The 27,522-nt window shown below is 34.8% G+C and overlaps 1 protein-coding gene across 5 annotated transcripts in view; it reads right to left on the bottom strand.

The window, feature by feature from the left end:
• Window positions 1–1,454: 1,454 nt before the first annotated feature.
• LOC144301377 (protein FRA10AC1) overlaps window positions 1,455–27,522 on the bottom strand; it is a 38,293-nt gene continuing 12,225 nt past the window's right edge. For all 5 annotated transcript variants that reach the window (XM_077878349.1, XM_077878348.1, XM_077878350.1 and 2 more), the window contains 7 exons: window positions 21,393–21,438; window positions 18,854–18,967; window positions 17,719–17,761; window positions 15,049–15,164; window positions 9,830–9,868; window positions 4,125–4,200; window positions 1,455–1,641 (listed from right to left, as the gene is read on the bottom strand). In XM_077878349.1, coding sequence (XP_077734475.1) covers window positions 1,599–1,641; window positions 4,125–4,200; window positions 9,830–9,868; window positions 15,049–15,164; window positions 17,719–17,761; window positions 18,854–18,967; window positions 21,393–21,438 — 477 coding nt within the window. In that variant the 3' untranslated portion in view covers window positions 1,455–1,598. The remainder of the gene's footprint in view (window positions 1,642–4,124; window positions 4,201–9,829; window positions 9,869–15,048; window positions 15,165–17,718; window positions 17,762–18,853; window positions 18,968–21,392; window positions 21,439–27,522) is intronic.

The raw sequence follows: 27,522 nt of genomic DNA, 5'->3' as shown, positions 1-27,522 counted from the left end.
ATATATAATGATCTAAATTTGTTAATGAACCTGATGTCCATAAACCATACTTGCAATACCAAATACATGGATCTGTTTTAAGAGCCTAGTTTTTCTAGTTATCACTTAATTTTATAGGAATTTTATTTTCTGATGATCACTAACTATGAATATATTTTTATCATAAAAATGTTTTAGCTACATATATACTGATTATCAGTTTGCTGCTGGACATTTCAACACTTTTTCCTCAGAAACCAAGATTCCTTTTTATTCACTATAAGTAGTGAGATTTTAAAAAAAATACAATTTGTTTAAGAAATAAGGGGATTTAAAAACAATGTTCAATATTAATAAACCAATACTGATTTACTGTTTTTTGATGGTTTATAAAGGATTGCATAATTATTTCCTAGAGAGTTCCTTTGTAGCAATCTCACATATAATAGAAGCCTGATGAATATTTGAATTAATGAATAACAACTATTTAATAAAAGGAAAATCTCTGATACTAACCATTTAAAAGTAAAACACTAAACTACTTATCCTGCAATTTAATGCTAATCATTCCAATGTTTAAATGCCATTTAAAATAGTTTATCTTCAACAAAATAGTTGAAATGCTATGATTGCTTTCTATAGGTCCTCTCTCTTCACCAAATCGTCCATTTTCTCCTCTATCCATCTCTTTATTCTTTACAAAAATGGGTTAAAACCTTTTTTAAAAAATTAAATCCATTTAAAAATTTGATGAAATCTATGGACTCTTTCCCTCCAAAAAATACACATAATCATCGAACTCACATACAGATTCTAGGAGTACTGACTCTGAGGGTATGATCATCAAATTAAGAAGTTACATTTTATAATATATCCTGGCATATAAGTATATCCATATTTTATGACTGTATCTGAGATAAGCTCTAGCAATACTATTATTCAGTTAAATTATCTTATAGAATCTCTCTGTTGGAGAGTCAACTTTTGTGAACCTAATAACTGGTTAAGACTTCTGGGACCTCATTTGCCATGCCCTGCCACCCCATGGTATTAATTTACTTTATAATAAACTACTCACATGCTGGGAAGTCAAATTTGATTATAACAAACTCCCTTAAATAGTATAGGTGAGAAGGAAGCAAAAGAAAGGTAAGGCTAGAAACTGGTGGTAATGGGAAAGAGGGGTGCCGATATATCAAAAGAAAGCAAAAAAGTTGAAGACATACTCTATTTTATCATTTTTGCGAGACACCAATAATTCTAATAATTTAAACTAATTTAGGCAAAGGAAGATAATAAGAATGAATAAAGACAACTACAAACTGCAGGAACAATGGACTCCCTGTACAGTGTGCTAGCTTCATCCTCTACGAGCTATAAATGGAGCAGTTGTAGGATAAGCAATTGAAAAGATACATAAGAGAGGGGAAACATGTCTCCAACAGAACTGAAAGACTTCCAAAGCAGCCAACATCTTGAAAGTAGTTGGATTTTTATTTCCGAAGACAAACCACTCAAGCTGCAACTTGTAGATAAATTTTTTGTGAAGAGTTTCAAAAAAAAAACGAAGAGTCAAAGTGTACTTTCACATTAAGGAATGTGGGCTTCTCTCTTCCATCTCACAGAAATAAATCTTGAAAATAGTCATCAAATTCTTCTTCTCTATTTAAAAGAAAAAGTATACATATTGATTAAAATCAACAGTTACAGAAAAAATTACTGGGTGACATATGTGATTAATGAAAATAAAATATTTTAACTTAATATAATTTGCTGATTTTTATATATATTGATATATTTCATGATACAGCCAATCAAAACTAAGAATTAGTTTTTGGAATAATCATAACTATACTCAGACTGATTAAATTTAAAATGTTTTACATGTTGTCACCTCTCCCTAAATGTTTTTTTTCCAAAGATTTTATTTATTTATTCATGAGAGACAGAGAGAGAGGCAGAGACATAGGCAGAGCAAGAAGCAGGTTCTCCACGGGAAGCCCAATGCAGGACTAGATCCCAGGACCCAGGGATCATGACCTGAGCCAAAGGCAGATACTCAACTACGAGCCACCCAAGCTCCCTCCCTAAATGTATTTTTTACCTAAGATTTTTACCTTAAAGTATATTCTTTGTGAAATGTTACTGCTTTTCTTTACTTTTTTGGTGGACTTTGTAACTTATCTGTTCATTCTCATTCCAAACTATAGTCTGATCAAGAAATGAATGAAAAAGAAAACTATTTTCAGGAAAAAAACAAGTCTTACTCCTAGGAATGGGGAAAACCTGCTTAGGCTATAGGTTTTTATTGCTCTGAGAATAGTAAATATAGTTGTAGCAGTAAATATCATGTCTCAAACAATGAGTCAAACTCTGAAAGGAGATATGAAATTGTATTATATAATATGTTAAAATACTATGAAAACTGTGTCAAGTACGAAATAAATATTAGCGCTGGGAACCAGAGTGGTACAGGAAAATACGACAGGGTTTCAAGTCAGAGAGTGTTTAAGTCCCAGCTCTGTCACTTATTGGCTTAGATGAGCAGGTTACTTAACTTCTCTGGGCTCAGTCTCCTTATTTATTCAATGGAGAACATTATATTTCTTCACAGAGGTGCTGTGAGGATTCAATGTATATACACGCAGCTGTATATTTGTATATTGTTTTCTTCCTTCTGGGATAGGGAATTATGCTGGAAAATCAAATTGAGTCTACCAATCTCTTCAGAAAAAGTTTTTATTTTTTTATTATTTTTTATTTTTTTGGAAAAAGTTTTTAGATGAAGGATCTACAATGGCACTACATTATCTGGTTTCAAGTAACTGTGAATGCATAAAGCCATTATACCCATGTTCAAATTTTTAAAAAAATTACAGAATCAGATAAAGTTGATTTAAGAATAATCTTCATTTTGGTATTCCCCATGTTATTGTCCCTTCTTCCCCAATATGAAAGCAAAATGCAGTAAAATTTTAAAAATTGAAGAACTTAAATATAGGAAATTAACTGAATTTCTGTGTAGGTTTAGATGTTTAGTACTTGATCAATGTCAAGTATTTGTAAGGTCACAAAGAGTGCTGGATTATGAGTTTTCTTAGGATTTACTCAAGTATCATCACTGCCTAAAACGGTGAGCTAATCTTAAGTCCTGTTCTGTCATTTTCAACGACAAAGCTCCTTAATGGGAAGTTATACCATTAAAAGTTTAGTCCACTGTTTAATTAGAATAGCAGAATTTTATTTACAATGAAAACTTTTTTATAATCTGTTCTATAATGATTACACATTTAGGAATTCTTTATTTGGCTAGGGGGAGAAAAGTTAAGGTCACAGAAAAAGTTATCTTTTTTAAAGATTATTAAACACACCTGAATTCTATTACACTGAGAACATATCATAAATAGCAAGATGTTTCATAATCAGCTTAAATTAGTGAATTATGATAGATTTAACAGGTGTCTTTCCATTATGAACCAATATGCCTAAAGACTAAAAAATGGCACTAAAATTTATTGAGAACTTATATTTGTAGGTATTGTACCAAGTGCTTTACCTTCTTTATTTCATTAAATCTTCGTAATAAACTCTATGCAGTAGTTATTATTTTATTGTCTTTTAACAGATAAAGCTCAAGGGCTAAACATCCCTGCATATGACAAGAGTTGATAAAATTTCAGCCCACATCCAGACAGCTCTTCCAACCCAAAGCAGATAACAATGTGCACACTGAGTTATCTGTGTTTGGGGGGCTAAGGTAGCTGTTGCCAAGTAAACTTTTACCCATACGTAGCTTCAAGGGGCTCCCTGTACAAGTTTATGATGATCAGAATATCATGAATAGGCTGCTCTGAAGTAGGAAACAGCCCTTCTCTGAAGGATTCCAAGCAAAGACCAGAGGGTCATTTGTCAAGGTGAGCTGAAGAAAGGTTTACTCACTGAGAGGAAGCTGGGTGAGTTAGCTATTTATGGCCACAAACAATGACTTCCGGGAATAAACTCTGATCTTACCATGCTAGGCAGTCCTTGGCATTAAAAAGACATTCATGACAAGCTTTTTCATTAACTGTTATCAAGAATGGCTGTGGTTGTAGCTTCTTTACTGATGCAAAGGGTATACATTATCTATTAGTATCAGGACTCACTGTGATTTTTCATCTGTCTCTGGTAGGGGGCCCTTCCAAAGTTCAGAATCTGAAGTACCTTCTTCGTCAGAATTTCCTGTTCATTTAAAAAGAGATTTTTAAAAATGTATTATATTTAAAACACATTTTGAACTACCCACCAATGCAACTAAATTAACCTCAGATTTAACAGCAGTTTATTTTTAACATTTATGGCTCTGAGGACGTAATTCACTCTTTCAGACCAATAAATTCTTTTTTAAAAATAAATAAATAAGCTGAGCTATACCCAAGAATCTCAGCAAAAAAAAACAAAGAAAGTCTCATGGGAAAATTCCCTAAGTTACACTGAGTTAAAGTAGCAATTCCAGTATTAACTTTTAAAAAGGAACTATCTCTTGCAATACAATTGTCTTTTAGTTTCTTCTTTCTGTTGGCATACAAAAGACATGCAGGTTAAGATTTGGAGTATAGGTAGAGTATATTTACATTAGGATCAAGAACTCAAAAAACAAACTAGTATGTAGGACTAGCTAGTTAAATTATAAAAAATATTGTCAGCTGCTTTTAAAAATTGATGCTGATTAAATTAATTAAAAGAAGTTGGTTTCAGTAAAGAACTAGGCATACTCACATTGTTAGGAGTAAAAATTATGTAAACTTTTCTTTAGGAAAATTTAACAATATGATCAGTTTAAAATGTACATATCCTTTGACCAGCAATGCTGCTGTTAAGGATTTAATTATTTACTTAGAATAAATAAGCACCTGAGATACATGTACAAAGACATTCATTATATAACAACAAAAGAAAACAACCTATATCCCACCAATTAGGGATTAAGGATGGTTAAATTAATATTATACAACTGTTTAAAAAAACCTTAATTAGCATATATATGTATTACCATGGAAAAATGTCTGTGCTGTATCAATTTTTTTAAAAGTTACAGAAAGCAAAAAAAAAAAAAAAAAAAAAATTACAGAAAGCATTCATGGTATAATCTAATTTATGATTACATATGTGTATATAAACTGTAAGTCTATAAGGACCAACCAAACTTAACAGTAATTATACTACTTGTGGGCCTGGGATACTTTCACTTTATCTTAAGTATTTCCAAAATTTTTTGTATTTTAAACAGTAATCATGTATTACCCTTAAAAATCAATAAAATAATAAAGATATTTCTATTTCTTAAATATAACAAAATAGACATGTTTCAGAAAATCACCCTGTATTATTGAACTAAAAATTATCAAACTCTGAAAAATGTATTACCAGGCAATAAAAGTATATGCCATAAAGTAATTACATTACAAATAGCTCCTCTCCAATAAGTTAGTCTCAAAAAGAACGGACACAAATTTGGCCTGTCAATACAGCATGTCCTTTACTTAAACACACATAAAAATAAAACAGCATTGATTTGCCACAGTGGTTTTAGCCTTTTACCTGTTGGACTTTGATCCTTGAATCAATATGCATGTCTGAACTTTGGTCCTAACTGCATCTATTCTGTCTAGCATAAATTTTAACAAAAATGGCAGGTGAAAAAAGAAAAGGAAAGAGGTTGTACTTTTTTTTTTTTAAGGAGGGAGTGGGGGAGGAGTAGAGGGAGAAGAAGAGAGAGAATCTTAAGCAGGCTGCATGCCTAGTGTGGAGCCTAAAGTGGGGAGGCTCAATCTCACACGCTGACATGATGACCTGAGCTGAAATCAAGAGTCAGATACTTAACTAACTGAGCCATCAGGCGCCCCAGCGGTTATATTTTTAATGATATACAGAGAAAGACAGTAAAAAGATGGTAAGATTATAAAGCCTTGGGAATCAGATTCCCATGCAATGACAATCAGCACTGAAACTGCCAGTGTCTCAAACTGAATGTGTTGAGAAGAGAGAATAAGTGTTCTACTCTTATTTTTATAAAACTCACTAACATGAGATAAAGCACAAAAAAACTAATTAGGCCTAATGGTTAACATTACAGTGTTACCCTGTTAATGATGTCAGAGAACAAAACTTCTACAAGATCTTTGAAAGTGGGCAGCTAATTTTAAAAGGCCTTACAACCACCTGTCCTCTTGTTCCCTTTCAAGAGTATTTCCCACATGCCAGCTTCCCTGCACTAGTTTTCTGATACCAGATAACCCAGTTTTACTAAAAGATCAAATCAGTTTAGAATATTCTAAAATAACTCTCCTTGAAAGATTACATGCTTTAAAAGTAGCCAAATATTATTAGAGAATCAAATCTGAAAGACTGGACTACATGGCCTTTAAGTTCAACTCTGTGAACCTATACCATCCTAGTTCCTGGAGAGTGGCAGCAATTAGAAACCATTCCTAGGGTAGCTGGTAAGGCCAGCCGGAGGTAGGAAAGGCACTGCTAAGGAAATCCCAATGAGAAGAACAGGCAATACAAAGGGTGCTCTTGTATTAGTGTCAAAGCTGTGCAGCAGTTCTTAGCAAGTGGGGATCAGAATGTAAATCACTGACTTGCTGTGTGGGATTCTGCAGGTCTTTAATCTAGCCCTCATATAATGATTGAGTCTCTTACTGCAAGAGAGTGGCTGTTCAATCTATGCTTAAACACCTACTTCCTGAAGCAGCCCATTCCTCCATTCCTTTCCTCAGATAGTTCTGACAAGTTTTTCCTTAAATTAAGGCAAAAATCTGTCTCTGGGCAATTTTTATCCATAGATTCTAGTTCTGCCAAATAGTCATCAAAAATAAGTCTCCTACCCAAAAGCAATTTACAAACATCTACAGTTTCCATGTCTACCTCCTTACCCTTTCCCTCCCATTCCTTCACTTTTCTCCAAACTAAACTAATCTATATTTCCTTCAACTTTCTTCCTATGACACAAATTCAAGTTCTGTCAATGCCTTGGATATTCATTCTTGACCCGCTTTAAGTTTTCAATGTTCCTTTTAGCAATGTGATGCAAACTGCATACAATTTGAATTGTCTGAATAATGAAAACAGACCTGTCATCTTGGTTTTTCTAGATATTATATTCTAGATATTACCTAAATAACTTGGGTTTCCTGAAGAAGTGGCAAGTCTACAATTATGGTAACAAATGAACAGGTCCAACTTTTACAAGACTTAACTTTTGATATGACCAATTTTAGAGAACAAAACACAGAATCTGTTTAATGTCTGTTTTTTTTCTTTTCTCCAACAATAATAGCTGCAGGTTATCAAGAACTTACTTTCTGCTGGACACATGCTTTACATATATATTGTTTTATTTGGCTCTGATAATAATAAAACAAAGTTAAGTCTCTATATCCATTTTACAGATAGAACTGAGACACAGATCAAATTATTAAATGCAGATTTGTAGAATGTATCTGCCAAAATTAGAGTAAAAAGAATAAATTTACATTTGATTCACTGATGAACAGTTATTGATGATATAGGTAAAGGGGCATAGACTTTGTGGAATTATAAATCTGTGTTTCATCCCAATTTTGCTATTAACCAACTACTAGATTTTAGGCAATTTATTTAAGTCTCTGGGTCTTGGTTCTCCTGTCTGCAAAATGGGATACCAAATGCCCATTATTAAGATTAAATGGTGTAACACAACTAAACCACTTGCCATTGTGGCTGATGGAGTACATAATCAACAAAGGCAAGTTAAAATTACTTTTCCCCACAGAAATAGGGTTTTTCTTCATGGATTTGGTTTCTATAATCCATATGTTAAATAATGGTAAAAGAGTAACAGAGCATTATCCAATTGGAAATGGAAGATTATATATATATAGATATACTACTTTGGCCCAAATAGCATGAGTCTATCTATCAGTCTCATGCCTAGTTATGTTTTAGAAACTCACATTTTTACCTAATTTAGGAAAAGAGCTACAGATCAATTAGGATTCACATGGGAAGAAACAAACTATCAGTGCTTTAGAACAATTCAAATATGCTGAAAACAAAATTGGTATGAGCAAAATAATTTATAAAGAATATGTTGTATTCCTAAACTAGAGGAATGCCTCCACTGACACCTCCCTCTCCATTCAATCTTTAAACGATAAATATCTTAAAACTTCTCTTTTTCTATTTTTCACAGTGCAAAATTTCTGATTATCGACCACTTAAAAATTCTCCTTAAGTGGGGATCCCTGGGTGGCTCAGCGGTTTAGCGCCGCCTTCAGGCTGGGGCGTGATCCTGGAGTCCTGGGATCAAGTCCCATTTCGGGCTCCCTGCATGGAGCCTGCTTCTGCCTCTGCCTGTGTCTCTGCCTCTCTTTCTCTCTGTGTCTCTCTCATGAATAAATAAATAAAATCTTAAAAAAAATTCTCCTTAAGAATTACATTAAAATGCTAATAATATTTCTCTCTGAATGGTGGGATTTGGAGTAATTGCTAATTTTTTTTCTGGGTTTGCCACAGTAAATATAACTTTAAATCAGAAAAAAAAAAATCTTAAGTTTAGAAATTTCCAAGCCTAGAAGTCTCAGAAAATAAGTCTAGATATTATAAAATAAATTAGATATGTTATTGAACTGTACTTTATTATTAGCCCTAACCCTACTGCAAGGTCTTTAAGAAATCTGATACTGTATTACTACTGAGATGCAAGGCTACTGCTTGTTGTATCACAGGTGGGTGCCCTCTTTTATGAATCCACAAGAGAGTCTGCTTTCAGAACTCTGCCTTCGAAAAAGGTGATCATATGCGTACAATAAATCATTCTATTGGTGGTTTCCTTCTTTGTTTTGGTTGTTTAGAATAACAGTGACATATGTGTGATCTACCTATGTAATTATGCAGGACTTTTTGGTAAACATTTGTCTGTTAATTTTACCTCAAGCTTTACTTTGCTATTCTATCTTATTTTTCCATTATTCTGATTTTACTTTTTAAAATTCTATTTTACTGTATATATATTTATAAATCATTTTAATGTTTTTTAGAATGTTACAGGGAAAAATAATAAAATCTGTGGCAAATACTCAATAAAATCCAATCTGGTTTGACATAGTCTGGTGAAAACAACAAGTACTTCTTAAAAAACGATCCAGTTGTGGGCAGCCCAGGTGGCTCAGCGGTTTAGCACCGCCTTCCGCCCAGGGCGTGGTCCTGGAGACCCCGGATCGAGTCCCGCATCGGGCTTCCTGCATGGAGCCTGCTTCTCCCTCTGCCTGTGTCTCTGCCTCTCTGTGTCTCTCATTAATAAATAAATAAATAAAACTTAAAAAAAAACAAACTATCCAGTTGTAACTAGTTGCCAACTTTTAAAAAAAAAACAAACTATCCAGTTGTAACTAGTTGCCAACTTTTACTTTCCATGCACAAACCACATATTTCATTTGATCAGTCAAAATCACCAAATAACAGAGATAACTCAGCATACAAATAAGTAACATTTCTTAAATCTTAATCCTCTTCTCCAATTCCTTCTCCATTCTAACCTCATTCTTCTACTTTTCTTTCTTTATATTCTATAAAGTGAAATTAAAGTGTATATCCATTGTATTTACTGAAAAAGAAATTTTATGTTCTTCTATTTTAAAATAATAAAGTTTAATATGTTCAAAATTGGGGAAGAAATCATACACTTTTGTTATTTTTTTCTATGACTTGTTTACACAGTACAAAAATTAAAAAATAATACATCAGAGCAAGTCACAATTGATGAGAAACCCAAACTGTTAATAACTTGAATCTATATATTTTTATTAAATAAATACTAGATACTTACTGTTTACACAACTTTCTGATTTCTTTGAGGATGAATGCCCTGAAAGGAAAACAGCATTGTTTTGTTAAAAATCATTTTGCAGTGGTGTAACTAACAGTTACAGCTGTAACCAGAATTCTTCCTAAGACTAGTTTACATAATCTTCTAATCTTTCATGTTCCTCAAATATCTCTAATTAAAATACCTCTTTTAGGGATGCCTGGGTGGCTCAGTGGTTGAGCATCTGCCTTTGGCTCAGGATGTGATCCCAGAGTCCCAGGATCGAGTCCCACATCAGGCTCCCTGCATGGAGCCTGCTTCTCCCTCTGCCTGTGTCTCTGCTTCTCTCTCTCTGTGTCTCTCATGAATAAATAAACCAAACCTTTAATAAATAAAATAAAATACCTCTTTAGGCAGAGATATTTTATGCCTAGAATATATAGCACAAAGCTTAAAAAGTAATGAACACCTGTAAAAAAAAAGAAACTCAGGTGCTAAAAAAAACTTCATAGATTAACTGCAATATAAGTATTTTATCTATAGCAATGTTCAACGTCTGAAAGCAATTTACGAATACTAATTTTTCACAATACTGTTTCATATACAGATGAGAATTAGTAACTAAAATTCATACAAATATTATTCATAAAATAGTTTCAGTTCTACAATAGTTACCCAGTGAGAGAAATAGAAAGAAAAAAGTACTAAAAATCTACTAGAATAATTTTAAAAAATCACTCTAGAGTCTCCTGTAATAAGACTACAAGGGAAATAATTCTGAAGGCTGATAAAAAAAAAAAAAAAGACAGATAACAGATGGAGAGTAATGACCCCTACAACCTCCTTGGACAGGAGATCTCATAAACTGAAGCTGACGCATAAATGGCTCCTTTCAGGCCCAATGAAGAGGGTGTCAGAAGTACAGGGTAAAGACTCCACAGGAAGCCAAGGCCTGGACTACAGCAACTACTTTAGGTTATTGCTTCTTTTTTGGTTTTGTTTTGTTTTGGGGTTATTGTTTCTTCACTCTGATTTCCTACTTATCAGAAAGCAAATAAAAACATAGCTAAGCTGGTGACAAATTCTTCTCTGTCATATGAGAAATATAATACCCATTCCAAATGTCTATAGGTAAAAAAAAAAGATTAGGCTTACTTTGGAGGCCTAAGGATATAACTGGAATCAAAGGGCAGAAACTGCAGATTTGGGCTAAATTAGTTAAAGAGAAACTTGCTAGGATTACAACTAACTGAAATGTAAAAGGATATTTTGGATGGTAGTAAGTTCCTCTTCCCTGGAAGCAAAAGCAGAACAAGTACTTGATATAGAGCCGTACATCTCAACTTTATGGTGCATATGAATCATCCCAGAACCCGGAATAGTAATTCAGGAGATTGGGGAAGGGTCTGAGATTGTGCACTTCTAACAAGTTTCCAAGTGATGACAATGCCAAAAGACCATACTTTGAAAAGCAAAACCACAGAGTATCTTTTTGATCATGAACCCAAGGCTGAATTCTGATGTTCCTTCCAATTTGAGAAACTACTGTTTCACTGATTGACTCACTCACCTAACATTTATTGAATGCCTATTATGTGGAGAAAGCACAGTGCTTAGAAACTGGAGACAAAGAATTAAGTCTCACAGTTCCTTCCTTAACAGAAAAATTATTCCGAGGGTGAAATGTATTTCTAAAGGAGAAGTGCAGGGTGCTACTGGCATGTGTAACAGTGACTTAACCTTGCTTAGAAGAGTGGGGTGAAGGATGTCAGGAAAGGACTTCCCAAGGAAGTGAGTTTGGGGATGCAGTGGTAGTGGTAGGAGCGATAAGATCTTCTACTTTCTGCCAAAAAAATTCTACCTAAGTACCTTGTTCTGCTTAGACCTGCCAAAGCAGACTGGTCCTCAAAGTCAAGTTATTGATCTTACATTTTCTCTCTATTCAGTCATTTAGCTAACTAGCTATCCAATTATCCATCCATCCACCCATTTACTTAACACTTTATATGGTAGTAACCTGACACTACAGGAATAAGTGGGATCACACAGGGAGAACAGAGAGAAAGAAGAAAAGTTCAATAAAAGCCTTGGGCAATTCCAACACTGAGGAGGACCTATAATCAAGAGGCAGAGGAGAAGCCAGAAAGATAGGATGAAAATCAAGAAAGCAGACTGTTTTGAGAACTTTCCTCAACAGTTCAAATGCAGCTATTAAGAATTTATTAATTACTATTCAAGTTTGGGCCAAATTAAGGTGGTCGGGCAGCCTGGGTAGCTCAGCGGTTTAGCGCCGCCTTCGGCCCAGGGCATGATCCTGGAGACCTGGGATCGAGTCCCATGTCAGGCTCCCTGCATGGAGCCTGCTTCTCCCTCTGCCTGTGTCTCTGCACCCACCCCCTCTGTGTTTCTCATGAATAAATAAATAAAATCTTAAAAAAAAAAATTAAGGTGGTCTGGCTATAAAGTATCACATCAAAATCAAGCTAGTTCCAGATGATCCCAGATACAATGATATTGCAGAGTTCCACATGGTTTTCCTTAGTTTGCTAAAGTGTTGTCATTTTCTGCTTTACACCATAGAAGTTGAAAAAAACTTTATCCTGTACTCTGCTATCAAAGGTGCTCTAAATAAAGAATAAATGAGAAACAGTTATCTCAATTCCACTCTGCTTTGATTCTCTATTCCTGACATCCTGAAATAATCTTCAAAGTCTTTCATTCTCTCATTCTTTATTATTTACACCTAACATGTGCTAGTGGGGTGCTGAGGATACTAATTGGAAGTACTAATTTAAATTCACGGTCAGGGATGGAATCAAGAAAGGATCAGAAGGATCAGTAACATTTAAACTCAGACCTGGAGGATGAGTTAGGATGGGACCTGGCAGTGGGGGAGGGGTTAGAAAGAGAGGAAGCAGTATCTACATATTCCCTAAATGGAAAGAAGTTTGGCGTTTTCTAGAAACTGAAAGGCTATGAGCATGGAGTGTGAAAGTGAGGTGGAGTGTGGTGAGAAACAAGTGTTGTATGATGGATCATACAGAGCACCTGGGCTTTGTGCAGATTTTGGTACTATCCTAAGAACAACAGGAAATCACTGCTTTATTGAGAAGGCATTAAGGGAAGGGCAGGTGGGATGACAACACAGTGGCAAAACTAGTAAGGACAATATAGCAGTAGTCTAGATGAGATAACATGGTGGTTTGAATTAGGGTGGAGAGAACTTGAGAAATATATACTCTGAGGGTAAAACTGACAGGATTTAGTGACAAATTAAACAAATAATAAGAGAAAAGATGTCAAGGATAATTTCCAGATATCTGATTAGTTTTTAGGTTGACAGAGGTGTCATCTACTAAAATATGGAACATTACAGGGAAAACGACTATAAGGAAGATCACATGCATATGTATATATAATCTGAGGGGTCCAATCCTATAACTGATCCTGAGTATCCAGCTACCTAATTGTCTGCTATGAAGGTCCTAAAGAAGATTTTACAATGTAGGAATTATTCTTTAATTTGGAATATGTAGTGATTAACATGGTATCATACTATGATATAAATATAATATTATATAATACAATAATGAATACAACAAAACTCTCAAGTATGATACATTAAACATTTTTAAAACAAAAATGTTTTAAACTCAAATGGAATTTTCACATTAATTAATCAAGTTATTTTGGAGTTGGGAAATGATTAAGATAGACACAAAAAGGCATTCTGCTTCAAGGACCATTTCCCAATTGTCAAAAACAGTATTTTCTCCTCACCATCTATCAGTATCACCAAGTTTTCCACTTGGTGATATTATATGCTTGAATATGTTAAGATTCACTAGAAAAGTACATGTAAGAATGAAACCTATCTAATAATCTTCATAGCTGGAGCAAGGGAGCCCTCTCCTGTCCAAGTATTGTGTTAACATTAGGCTTAATCTAATATAGTCTACCATTAGCTTCATAATTTAAGTTCAGTTCACTCTAAGTTATAGCAAATTTGACTGTATTATGGCCTGAAAAAGAAACTGGCAGTAACCTTCATAACAGCTAACTATGCACCAAGCACTGTGCAAACTGCTTATATGCATTATCTCATTTCAACTTCTGAACATTCCTATGAGCTAGGATCTATTGTCATGACCATTTCATATATGAAGAAATTAAGGCTTAGAGAGCTTAAGCAGTACTGAGGAAGAAGTGAGTGAATGACTGATGTATTTGAATTTAACAATTATTTACTAAGCATACGTGCACAGCACCATGCTAGGTTCTGAAGACACACATATATATCAGGCTCCATGATTTCAGAAGCTCATAGACCATGGTAATGAAATCCCAGTACTACAATTTTACACGGACTTATAGATGATGTAATGTTTTACAGTGTTCAAAATGCCTTTCACATTCTTACTTGGTTCTCCACAAATAAGCTCAAATAGTACAGAAGCCAGATATTCACATCACCCGACTTATATAAGGAATATAAAACTAAAGAAGTTCAGGTATTTTCTCAAGGTAACAAGTCTATTAGAGACAATATCAGGAAGGAGAATGTTGTTTGCAAGATTATTACCATCCGCCCAAAATGGTAATACCATTTCTTGAATTTGTATTAAAACCAACCTTGTTCTTGAAACTCTTTAAAAGTTGCTATAAATTCTTATCTAAATTCCCCAACCAGGGGGCACCTGGGTGGCTCAGTCAGTTAAGAGTTCAACTCTTGATTTTGGCTCAGGTAATGATCTCAGAATTCTGAGACTGAGCCCCATGTCAAGCTCCATGCTGGGCTCCAGCTCTGTGCTGGGTATGGAGCCTGCTTAAGATTGTCTCTCTCCCTCTGCCTCTCACTCCTTGTCTTAAAAAAAAAAAAAAAAATCTTATAAATCCCCCAACCAGTTTCCTTTCAACCACTGTAAGATTTATTTTTTATTTGAGAGACAGAGCAAGCTATGGGGTGGGGGCAGGAGCTGGGAGGGGGCGGCAAAGGGAGAGGGAGAAGGAGCACCTGACTTGGGGCCAGGGCTCCATCTCACAACCCTGAGATCATGACCTGAGCCAAAATGAAGAGCTGGACACTTAACTGACTGAGCCACCCAGGCACCCTCCTTTCAACTTGTACAGAACAGAAATCTAAATGCATTCACCAATTAAATTCTTCATTTGACACATACAGCAGATTACATTTCATGTTTAAAAATGTGAGTAGATATTATATTTTGATTTCCTTTTACCTTTATCCTTTTTCTTAGAGGTCTCTTCTGCAGAAGATAATCTGGATTTTTTATGTGATGACTCTTCATCTTTTTTGGTTTTGTCCTTTCTTTTTTTTGACTTGACTTCTTTTCTCCTTTATATTGAACAATATAAAATTAAAGTTAACTTTTTCAACTGACCTTTATGAAATATAAGAACCAACGAGCAAAAAGTCAAATCAATTAAAGTAACTTATTTTTACAACGTAATTTACATAAGGAACCCTCAGATGAATCTGTAAATACTTTAGGTTAGGTTGGTACATTAAAGACAATTCTGTAAGATAATAAAGTCTAAAACTCTAAGACAAATTATTTTTTATAAGTTCTGTATACAAGCCTTAGTAAATATAAATCATAGTTTTACTCATTTCCTCATTTTCTATCACTTAGCCATTTTTTTTAAATTACAAAATCAAATGTCATTTCCCTCCATCTAATTCATAGCTACCTATATTTTGAAATAAATAAATGAATGAATGAATGAATGAATGAATGAATGAATGAATGAACAAACAATGCTGTAACAGCTCTAAAATACCACTAAGGCCAGCCCTGGTGGCTTAGCGGTTTAGCGCTGCCTTCAGCCCAGGGCGTGATCCTGGAGAACCCGGATCGAGTCCCACATCGGGTTGCCTGCATGGAGCCTGCTTCTCCCTCTGCCTGTCTCTCTATCTCTGTCTCTCTCTCTCTCTGTGTCTCTAATATATAAATAAAATCTTTAAAAAGTAAAAAATAAACTACCACTAAGTAGAAAATTCTTCTGTTATGAATAAAAGAACACAGTATCAGACATTTGGTGTATGTGCTTGGCTGAGGAGCCAATGGGGAGAAGCTACCATCTGTGGGATTATGACTGAATGCCTCTAAGTCAGAATCCCGCCCAGGGCTGAACGATAAGGCAGCGCCGGGGAGCCTCAGTTGGCCTCGGTTGGTTGGCCTCGGATAGCCGGTCCCCTGCAGGCCCCAACACACGTGGGGACGGAGGTCGGGTGTGGAGAGCCCCTCCTCCCGGGAAACGGGACGCGGCAGAAAGGGGGCCGTGCCCTCGCCCCTCACGCAACACACGTTCGTGGGGGAACCTGGTGCTAAACCATTCGTAGACGACCTGCTTCTGGGTCGGGGTTTTGTTTGTAGCAGGGCAGCTCCCTCGCTGCGATCTATTGAAAGTCAGCCCTGGACACAAGGGTTTGTAAAAAAAATAAATAATAATAAAAAATAAAAAATAAATAAAAGAACACAGTAAAGCATAAAGGAATGAGGATGGAGGGGCTTACTGTTAACTCAAATGTCTACTTTACACCATTTGTCCTTTTACTGCTATAGCTTTATCTCTTCTAGGCCAGGTTTTCAAGGCTGTCAGTACCATAGTTGGCAAGCAATTGATTTTAACTGGTTAAGAAAGGAAATACTAGACAGGAAAAGGTGATAATGCTGAAACTAAAACCAGGAAGGAGAATGACGAGACATCAACAAACAAGAGGTTCAGTTTCAAGAAACATACTCATCAGACCTCCCAAATTAAGGAACTTATACCAAATGCTATAATACTATTTAAGGCAGTAACACGTTCTCTCATAAGAATTATGTCAATTTTGAAATGAAGCTTGAAAGTCAAAGTCAAAAGCCTCTCTGATATCTTTCAGTATCACTGATGGGAGAGGGGAAATAAAGATTAGGCTATTCGAGTAATCTAAAAAATCCTGCTTTCAAGAATTTAAAAATTATTCATTACTTAATATTTATTTTTAATAACTAGAATTCTAGATTGCTAACATTTATAACATAGCTGATTTTTAATTTAATATACTGACATACACATTTTCTAAAGTTGCAGAATCTCATTATTAAACTTTCAACTGTTATTCAGGCCCTGAAACCTGACCATCACAATAATGATAGGTCACAGATTTTCTCTGAACATCTTCAATGCCAGGGACCCCATTATGCTTAACTTACCATATACCAGGCTCTATGTCAAGCATTTTATATGCACTTTCATCAATCCCCATGATAACCCTATCACATTCATTTTTAGAGGTGATAAAATTGAGTCTTACAGAGATTAAGTACCTTGCCCAAAGAAAACAACTAGTAAGTGGAGAAGCTTAGAGGAATACACAGGGTCTGATTTCAAAGTCCATGATCTTATTTACATGTACTGCACATTGAAGAACACTGATTAATTCCTCCCACACTCAACATGACAGACACATTCTATCTCACTCGACAGGAGGCTGATTTTAACATTTAAAATGAGAATAAAGGTATACAATCCTTTGGAAGAATGACAAACTCCAAATAAAATACTGTTTAAATGAAACATAAGAATCATTTTATAAAGATCTACTTTACAATAGTTTCCAAGAATACTATGGCTTCTGAACATTGACTCCAAACTAAAAATTCTAGCATCTATCGACTACCCTGCACAGGCCTTCATCTTTAAAACTGCTTGGCTAAAGGCATGGCAAACTTCCAGCTTCCCAGTATATATATGTACAGTGTATCACACAATAATGCTGAATATTCTATATAATCAATTAATTAAACCATCAACCACTCATGTCCATTTAGACATTCAGTGCAGGTAAGTGACTATGCCCATGATTACTAACCATTAACAACAGTATTTTAAGATAGTATTACCTGTGATGAAAATTTAATTTAAAGGAACATTCTTTGCATAATCCTAAAAAAAAAAAAAAAAGTGACACCACTGAAAAGTTGATTTTGAATTAACTGTACTGCTACTCTTTATTATCATACATTCCCATTTTTCCTTATATCCCTTTTTCAGGCTATTTGAAAAAACAATCTGATTCGTTCCACCTTAAAAAATGCATATGCATAATAAAAAGGGCAACAGAAATGTGTGAAGAATTGAAAATATTCTAACATTACTTTAGAAAAAAGTGCTGTCAATTTACTCCAAAAGCAAACTCTGTTCATATATAGCACTAATGTCTCACGTCAAAGATATCTAATGAAAATAGTGCAGGTATGGTCACTTCCTGTAAAGTGCTCTAAGAGTTTTCAAATAGAAAAGAGCTTTTCAAAAAGTTCCACAATTGTGGCATCTTCTTTTGCCTTAATCTTAGTTCACTCCAGTTGCCTTTCCCTCATGAGTACTTCCAGGAGGAACTTCTGCATTGGTGTGCATTGAGTAGCACCTGAGGAAATTCTTGACTTTGCTGGTATACAGAAAACTCTGAAGCATATTTATTTAGGAGTCAGAGAAGGTTGCTAACATGATGGACAAAAGAAGCTGACCCATAAGACTAGCTTAGTTTAAAAAACAAAGAAGGAACAAAAAGTTCTAAAACATATTAAGAGAGACTGCTGTATTCTGGGGTATATAACCTTAAGCTTTTAAGACTGATATCAAGAACAATTATGCCATCCTAAAACTTTTTATTGACACAAAGAGAGTATATTTATTGTCCACACTACAACAATATGGCTACCAGATAATGAGAGATTTTACATTGCTTTTTCTGATACTCCGGATCTCATTCTGCATTCGTGACATTCTCATGTTAATGGGAAGAGGTCTTCATTTGGCATTAGAACTATTTCACCTAAAGGTCACCATAAGGCTGAGAGTATAAAAACTTCGGCTCAAAAGTTTCTGTCACTTTGAGAAACTCAGAAAAAAGTGCACTTCCAGAAAGATATATTAAAATTTTTAAATTAAATTTTAAATTAGCCTATATATTTTTATATCTGAATTATTAGATAAATTTTGAAGAAGTCAATTATATCCCACCTAAAGTCAACTTACTTAATTTAACAAGTGCATTTCTCTTTTCACCATGCTCAATATAACCAAAATTAACTTCCCAACTCTTCAAATCTTCTTTTTTATCACAGCACTTATTTCCACAGAAAAATTGGCCTGCAATAAAGAAATATCAACTATGATAGTTGGTGACAATATTTATCTGTACAATCTAGAATTACTCCTGAAATTTACTCTTAACATACATAAATTCTTAGTTCTAGGTAATAAGCACCAAAAACTAACTGAGCATAATAATAACTACAGTATGCTCAACGGATGTGTATACAGGTATTAAATCAAAAAGCTGAAGAAAATGCCTTTTTTTAAAAAATATTTTAATTTATTTATTCATAGAGACAGAGAGAGAGGCAGAGACACAGGCAGAGGGAGAAGCAGGCTCCATGCAGGGAACCCGATGTGGGACTCGATCCTGGGTCTCCAGGATCACACCCCGGGCTACAGGCGGTGTTAAACTGCTGTGTCACTGGGACTGCCCTGAAGAAAATGTTTTTAAAAAAAAATCTGTCACAGAATTCTTGCTCAATAGATAACACTGTTTAGATAAGGGTTTCAGTGACTCCCTGTTAGGAAATCTTATACTTTGGAAAATGGAAGTACAAAAAGAGTATACTGAATGATATTCTAAAAGAATAAATGTATTTTCCATACTACGTGTATTTACACCTGGGTGAATCCTTTTTAATAGTTAATAATAATTTTTAAATTGACTAAAATTCTTATTTTAATTATTAACTTTATGGCACCTATTTTAAATACCAGCATAAAATGACATTTAAAGGACATTTTAAAATGGGTGGACTCTGGGATGAAGTAAGAATAAGTAAACAAACCCAATGTTCTAAATTTTAGAGTTTACCTGACACTAAAATCAACACCACCTTATCATGTCCACTGTGTACTAAAACGTTTTGCAAAGAAGGATTAACACTGATGACCCATGAGAAAAAAATAAACTACTCAACAACTATTTACTTTCACAGCAGAAGATGAACCTCCTATTTGTACAAGCAAAAAGGAACTTTTATCTCAATAATCTGCACCAACAGAAACAAATCTAAACTTTTCGTAAAAAAGAAATTAAAAATTAATTCTGAAAATTATCAGTCCAAAGAGCCTGTAACTATTCTATAACTTTTCTATGCTATAACTTGGCATTTTTACTCATTCCAAATGAACACTTCATGAAATCTGTGTATGTTTAATAATGTCTCTATTGCTAAAACCAAAAACGTTATACTTCTAAGTCAAAGCAAAAGCTTTCTTTCACCAACTAATTCTTTTTTCAGTTATACTAACTTAAAGAATGCCCATCATTTCTTTAAGGCAGCATTACTTACCATCACCTGAAAATGCCATCTAATGAAAGTACAAAATTTTAAAACTGTGAGACATTTCAAAATTTTTCATTGTTTAAGTAAAAACACAAACTAAATGTAATACTAAGAGTTTTAAAAAGTTAAAAATAGCTTTAAATTTATTCATTTTCCTTCTCCTTAGAGTATCTTCACAAGGCCAATCATTCTTCTAAAGAAAAAAAATTCCTATTTCTTAATTTTGTTTTACTGCATATCCAGTTTTATACCTCACATACACATCCAATTCATGTAAGATGTAAATGACCCACAATGATGACATCAATGTTTAATCATTTTAAAATGCAACCTTCATTTTCAGTTTAAAGGTTTTTAAACTATTAGTTTAAAATTATTTCCTAAATGCTCTTATGTAGTTTACAGAAGCATTAACACTTTAAAATGCAATTATCAATAAGGAGTTAATTTAATATAGAGACAGCATAAAGATATTAATTTTTCGGAGATCTATGAATAGATTACAACAATGAGTAGAAAAAGCATTTATTGATTGCCTATCAAATGTCTGATCTTTTGCCATAAGACTAAATATTTGGGCTCAATCTCAATGACATCCCAAATAAGAACTAACTTGTCCAAAAATTCTATTAGGTTCAAAGTGATATTTAATCTCTACTTTCAAAACATGATTAGACTAGGGGTGCCTGGGTGGCTCAGTGGTTGAACATCTGCCTTTGGTTCAGGTCGTGATCCCGGGGTCCTGGGATTGAGTCCTGCATCAGGCTCCCTCTACCTATGTCTCCCGTCTCTCTCTCTCTCTCTGTCTCTCATGAATAAATAAATAAAATCTTTTAAAAAAAAAGTGGTTAGACTGGCATACAATAATACCAACTCATTATTCCAAAAGTTTATAAAAAGAAAAACTCAAGTATTCATCCTTTATTAGTTTCTTTTAACTCTTTTGACATTTTCTACTTCTACTCCATTGAATGTTCTAAAACCAAAAATGTAAAGGTAAAAATCACTAAAGCATTATATTTTGACTTTGCTAGTAATATATCATGAATACACTGTCTCTAATTTTACTTTTATAGATAACCATTTATTAAATACATAAGGAATAATCTTATCCAATGACTTTAATTCAATAATACAACAAAATAACCTTATCCTATTAAAAAGGAAATTTTCAAAAAAGAAATTACCTTTTCCTGAAATTACTTCTTTTTCTACTCGCCACCTAAATCCAAACTATAAGAAAAAAGTTATATTTACACAAGCATAAATTTAAACACTATTTAAATTGTATATATACCTAAACATAGAGCCAACAATTGACATCACGACATTTACCAACCTAAAAAGCAAACTTAATTCTGCAGGAGGGGAAGATGGCAGCAGAGTAGGAGGACCCTAGGCTTGCTTTGTCCCATGAACACAGCTAGGTAACTATCAAGTTATCCTAAATACCCTAGAAATCCATCTGTAGACTGGCAGAACAAATTCCACAAGTAAAGGCAGAGAAGAGGCCACATCAAAGTAAATAGAAAGTGTGGAGATGTGACTTTGGAAAGAAACAGATAGTGGCTGGTAGAGAGGGACCTATGGTCAAGGAGAAGGATGAGAGATGGGACTAACACACAGGGGAGCATGCAAGGCAAATGAATCCACATAGTAATTGGCTTGGAAGGCAAAAAAGGCCAAATTTGGTAAGTACATGCAACCAGTACTGCTTAAAGTTTAGAGTTTTAAAGATTAGCATGCTTGGCTCTGGGAGACCTTGGGAGGACATGGAGGCTGCTCTTGGACAGAAGGCAGGGGAAACACCCCATGGGCATATAGTGTGGAAAGAGTGATTGAAGAGTGCCTGGGGCACATAGTGCAGAGGTTAGTTGCTCATGTCCCAGAAAGGCAGTGTTCTGAGCATGTCCCAGAAAGGCAGTGTTTAGAGAAAAACCCCTGGGAATAAAGCAACTGGCCAGTACCATTTCCCTCCCCTGCCCCTCAGCATAAACACAGAGCCATCTACAGAAATCAGAGCAGTGCTGACACTCACTACCTAACTTGCTTACACCAGGCCCTGCCTGCCCCCCTTCCCAGGCACACTTGCCTCAGTCTCAGCACAATGATCCCCCCCTCCCCAGATCACTAACTCAAACCCCTTCCAGACCATGTCTCCCTATCTCGGAGTTTTGCAAGGCCTTGGTTCTAAGTGGCAGTGACAGGTCTCATTTCACGAGCACACCTAGTTAAAACACACTATATTCAGGCCAGAGACTGAACACTGCCTGTGACAGGCAAAGAAAACATTTGCAGACAACTGGCCTGAAGGATAAAGCAGCCAGGACACAACAGCAGAGTGCATACAGTATACACTGGAGACACTCCCAGAAGTACCAAGCCCTGGAGAACAGGGGACACTACACTGCAGGGCACTACAAGTTCTCTTCTGCATAAAGCCAGTACTCCCAAGAACAGATGTAGCTGACTTTCCTAACACAGAGAAACAAGCACAAAGATTTGAACAAAATGAAAAGACCGAGAAATTTGTCCTAAATTAAAGAACAGGAGGACAAGGCCATGGCTAGAGATCTAAACAAAACAGATATAAGTAACATGCCTGATGGAAAACTGAAGCAGTGATCATAAAGATACTCACTGGACTTTAGAAAAGAGTGGAAGGCATCAGTGAGACCATTAACACATTAATACAGAGATAGGAATAACAGCAGAGATAAAGGGTTCAATACATGAAATGAAAAACATGCTTCATGGAATAAACAACAGGCAGGAAGAAGCGCAGACAAATTAACGGCCTAGAAGACAGAGTGGTGGAAGGTAATCAAGATGAACAAACGAGAGAAAAAAGAATTATGCAAAGAGATAGTAGATTCAGGGAACTCAGTGACACCATCAAATGTAGTAATATTTGTATTATAGGAGTCCTGGAAAAAGAGAGAAAAAATGGGGCAGAGGATTTATTAGAAGAAATAATAGCTGAAAACTTCCCTAATCTGGGGAAAGAAATAGTTATCCAGATCCAGGAGGTGTAGAGAACCACCAACAACATCAAAAAAAGCAAATCTCCGCCAAGACATATTGTAATTAAAATGGCAAAATATAGTGATAAAGAAAAAATATTAAAAGCAGCAAGACAAGACAGTTACATACAAAAGAAACTCCATAGGGCTATCAGATTTTTCAGCAGAAACTTTCCAAGTCAGAAAGGAGTGGCATGGCATATTCAAAGTGCTGAATGGGGGAAAAAAACCTGTAGCCAAGACTACTCCATCCAGCATGACTATCATTCAGAATAGAAGAAGAGATAAAGAGCTGCCCAGGCAAATAAAAACTAAAGGAGTTCATGACCACTAAACCAACCCTGCAAGAACTATTAAAGGGGACTCTTTGAGAGGAAAGGAAAAACCAAAAATGAGAGTATGAAGGTAGGAAACACAAAAGCAGTGAAAATGAATATTTCTGTACAAAAACAGTCAAGCAATTCACAAAATAGCTACAGCAGACAACAAAAAAAAATAAAAGTCATCAAATAGGTAAGGAAGAAGTAAAACTTTCACTATTTGCAGATGACATGCTACTGTATATAGAAAATCTGAAAGACTCCACCAAAAAATTATTAACTGATCAATAAACTCAGTCAAGTCGCAGGATATAAAATCAATGTACAGAATCTGTTTCATTTCTATACACCAATAATGAAGCAACAAGAAGAGATATTAAGAAAACAATCTCATTTACAATTGCACCAAAAATATATGATACCTAAGAACAAATCTAACCAGAGAGGTGAAAGACCTATACTCTGAAAACTATAAAACACTGATGAAATAAAGTGAAGATGACACAAAGAAATGGGAAGACATTCCATGCTCATGGATTGGAAGAACAAATATTATTAAAATGTCTATCCTACCCAACCCAAAGTAATCTACACATTTAATGCAATCCCTATCAAAATATCAAACAGCATTTTTCACAGAAGTAGCACAAAGAATCCTAAAATTTGTATGGAACCACAAGGGACCCTGAATAGCCAAAGCAATCTTGAAAAAGAAAAGAAAAGATGGAGGTATCACAATTCCAGACTTCCACGTTACATTACAAAGCTGTAGTAATCAAAACAGTACAGTTCTGGCACAAAATCAGAAGAATAGAAAAGAAGTGAACCCACAAGTATATGATCAATTAATTAATCTTTGAAAAAACAGGAAAGAATATCCAACGGGAAAAAGACAGTGTTTTCAACAAATGGTGTTGGGAAAACTGGACAGCAACAAGCAAAAGAATGAAACTGGACCACTTTATTACACCATACACAGAAATAAATTCAAAATGGATTAAAGACATGAAATCATGAAAATCCTAGAAAAGAACACAGGCAATAATTTATTTGACATTAGCCACAGCAACTTTTTTCTAGATAGGTTCCTTGAGGCAAGGGAAACAAGAGCAAAAATAAATGATCAGAACTATATTAAAAAAAAAAAAAAAGGCAGCCCCGGTGGCGTAGCGGTTTAGCACCGCCTGCAATCCAGGGCGTGATCCTGGAGACCTGGGATCGAGTCCCACGTCGGGCTCTCTACATGGAGCCTGCTTCTCCCTCTGCCTATGTCTCTGCCTCTCTCTCTCTCTCTGTCTCTATGAATAAATAAATAAAATCTTAAAAAAAAAAAAAAACTACCTTTGCACAATGAAGGAAACAACCAACAAAACTAAAAGGCAATCGATGGAATGAGAGAAGGTATCTGCAAATGACTTATCTGATAAAGGGTTAGTTTCTAAAATATATAAAGAACTTACACAACTCAACACCCAAAGAACAAATAATCTAATTTTTAAAATGGGCAGAAGACATTAACAGACATTTCTCTAAAGAAGACATATAAATGGCACACACAAAAAGATGCTCATCATCATTTATCATGAAGGCAATGCAAATCAAAACTACAAGGAGATATATCCTCACACCTGTTAGAATGGCTAACATCAACAACACAAGAAACAATAGGTTTTGGTGAGGAAATGGAGAAAGAGTAACTCTCTTGCACCATTGGTGAGAATGCAAACTGGTAAGGCCGCTCTGAAAAACAGTATGGAGGTTCCTCAAAAAGTTAAAAATAGACCTATACTACAATCTAAAAGTGGAACTAGTGAGTATTTACCCAAAGAAACAAAAACACTAATTCACAGGGATACATGCACCCCTATATTTACAGCAACATTATTAACAATAGTCAGGATATGAAAGCAACCCAAGTGTCCATCAATTGATAAATGGATAAATATAAATATAAATATAAATACACACACACACACACACACACGCAATGGAGTATTATTCAGCCATATAAAAAATATCTTGCCATTTATAACAACATGGATGGAGCTAGAATATAATGCTAAATGAAATAACTCCATAATAATACCATAGGATTTCACTCACATGTGGAATTTAAGAAACAAAACAGATAAGCAAAGGGAAAAAAAAGAGAGATATAAAGACAAACTAAAAAACAGACTCTCAACTATAGAGAACTGATGGTTACCAGCAAAGAGGTGGTGGGAGGAAGGGTGAAATAGGTGATGGGGATTAGGAGTGCACTTGTTATGAGCACCCTTAAAATAAAAAGTTAAAAAAAAAAGAAGCAAACCTCATTCTCATCATGATAGCTTTTTCCTCCTTTGAAGACTCTAGGTATTTAAAAATACATTTGAACAATTACCAACTTCTCTGTTATGGAATAATCTTCTTTACTTTTGAACTACCTATTAAAAGGTATAGTGCTAGGCCACAAGATACCTAAATTTAAAAAAATATGTATCTTGTTTTATGACAGTTCCTGATACAGTAAAGAGGCAATATACTACAGTACAAAAGAATTAGATTCTCTGAGTTTTACATCTTAGCTCCACTACTTAACAGCTTTATAATACTGGACAAGGTATTTAATGTTCTTGTGCCTCAGTTTCCTTATATGTAATGTAGAGATAATACAGTACCTACTTCTTTAGGTTAAGAGGTTTAAATGGGATAATACACACAAAGTACTCAGAATAATACCTGGTACACAGTATCCCAGGGGTTAGCAAACTATGGCCTGCTCCCTATTTTATAAACAAAGTTTTATTGGAACACAACCAAAATTATTCATTCTTGCATGGTTCTTTCTCCACTGCAATGGCAAAGTAAAGAACAGGAAAGAGGAAGGGAACCCTTTGGAGCCCAAAAGTGGAAAGCAGTGAAACTTCTGTACAGATTCCTAAACATAACTTTGTTTTTTTGGCTAAAAATAATTTTTCTTTTTAATGTCTTTCATATTCATATGCTAATTTTCTATAATTTCAGTAAATAACTTAGTTTTCTATTCAGTTTACTAAAATGGTTAAAAATTCAGCTTTAGAATTATGTAGACCCAATGTAAGCTCTACCATTCATTAACTAGTTCTAGGGCCTTGGAAAGTTTCTCAATTTCTCAGTCTATTTCCTTTTTATGTAGAAAAACCTCAATCTTATAGGTTGTTGTATTGAGAGATAATTCTGATAAAGTGTTCAACACCTGATTAACTTTGCCTATTTTTATTTTATTACTTGAATTTGACAATTCTGTATTTTAAATGCAAATGAGGGCTCAAAATATTTGAAAAATATTCTGATTAAAATCCAATAAAAATAAAATCCTCCTAGCCTAGGAAAAAAAATTAAAAACTCAAAGTAACTGTTTAATTCTGTTTTAAACCCATACATGTATGTGAGGATTGCCTGCCATCTAATATTTATGTTGGGATGTCCAATGAAGCATATACCAATGTGTACACCAATAGCTTCTCAACTTTTTCTTCATTAATCCATTCAACAAATAATATTCAAATATTTGAATAATTATTAAGCAACTACTTACTGAGTTTGGCACTCTGCTGAAGATAGGATTATTAAAACAGAGTCTAATGTCAAGAAGTTTACAATCTTATAGGGGGATAGGAAATGTAACAAACAAATACAGTATGTTCTACTAGTTAAAGGTTGCATGGAGGTTTTGTCTCAATGTGTTTCTTATATTCTTTCCAGACATAAATTTTCCTGCTGATAGGCTGTAATAAACACTAGAGTTACTAAGGATTGGTGCTAGGCCTCCTTCTCTTCATCTACCTTCTAGTACAAAGAGATCACACATGCAAGCAGTAAGACAGAGAGATCCTAACTTCCTGAAAACACAAAGTTCCATGACCATCTACTTGGACTTCTATGTAGAAGAAAAATAAACTTTTGGCTCATTTAAGCCAGTGTTATTTAGGAGTGCTTCAAGACCTCGCAGC

The sequence above is a fragment of the Canis aureus genome, chromosome 29 (genome assembly GCF_053574225.1).
Source record: "Canis aureus isolate CA01 chromosome 29, VMU_Caureus_v.1.0, whole genome shotgun sequence".
NCBI classification, from domain to species: Eukaryota; Metazoa; Chordata; class Mammalia; order Carnivora; family Canidae; genus Canis; species Canis aureus.
The sequence above is the reverse complement of the archived record's forward strand: the minus strand, read 5'-3'. Positions and strand labels throughout refer to the sequence as shown.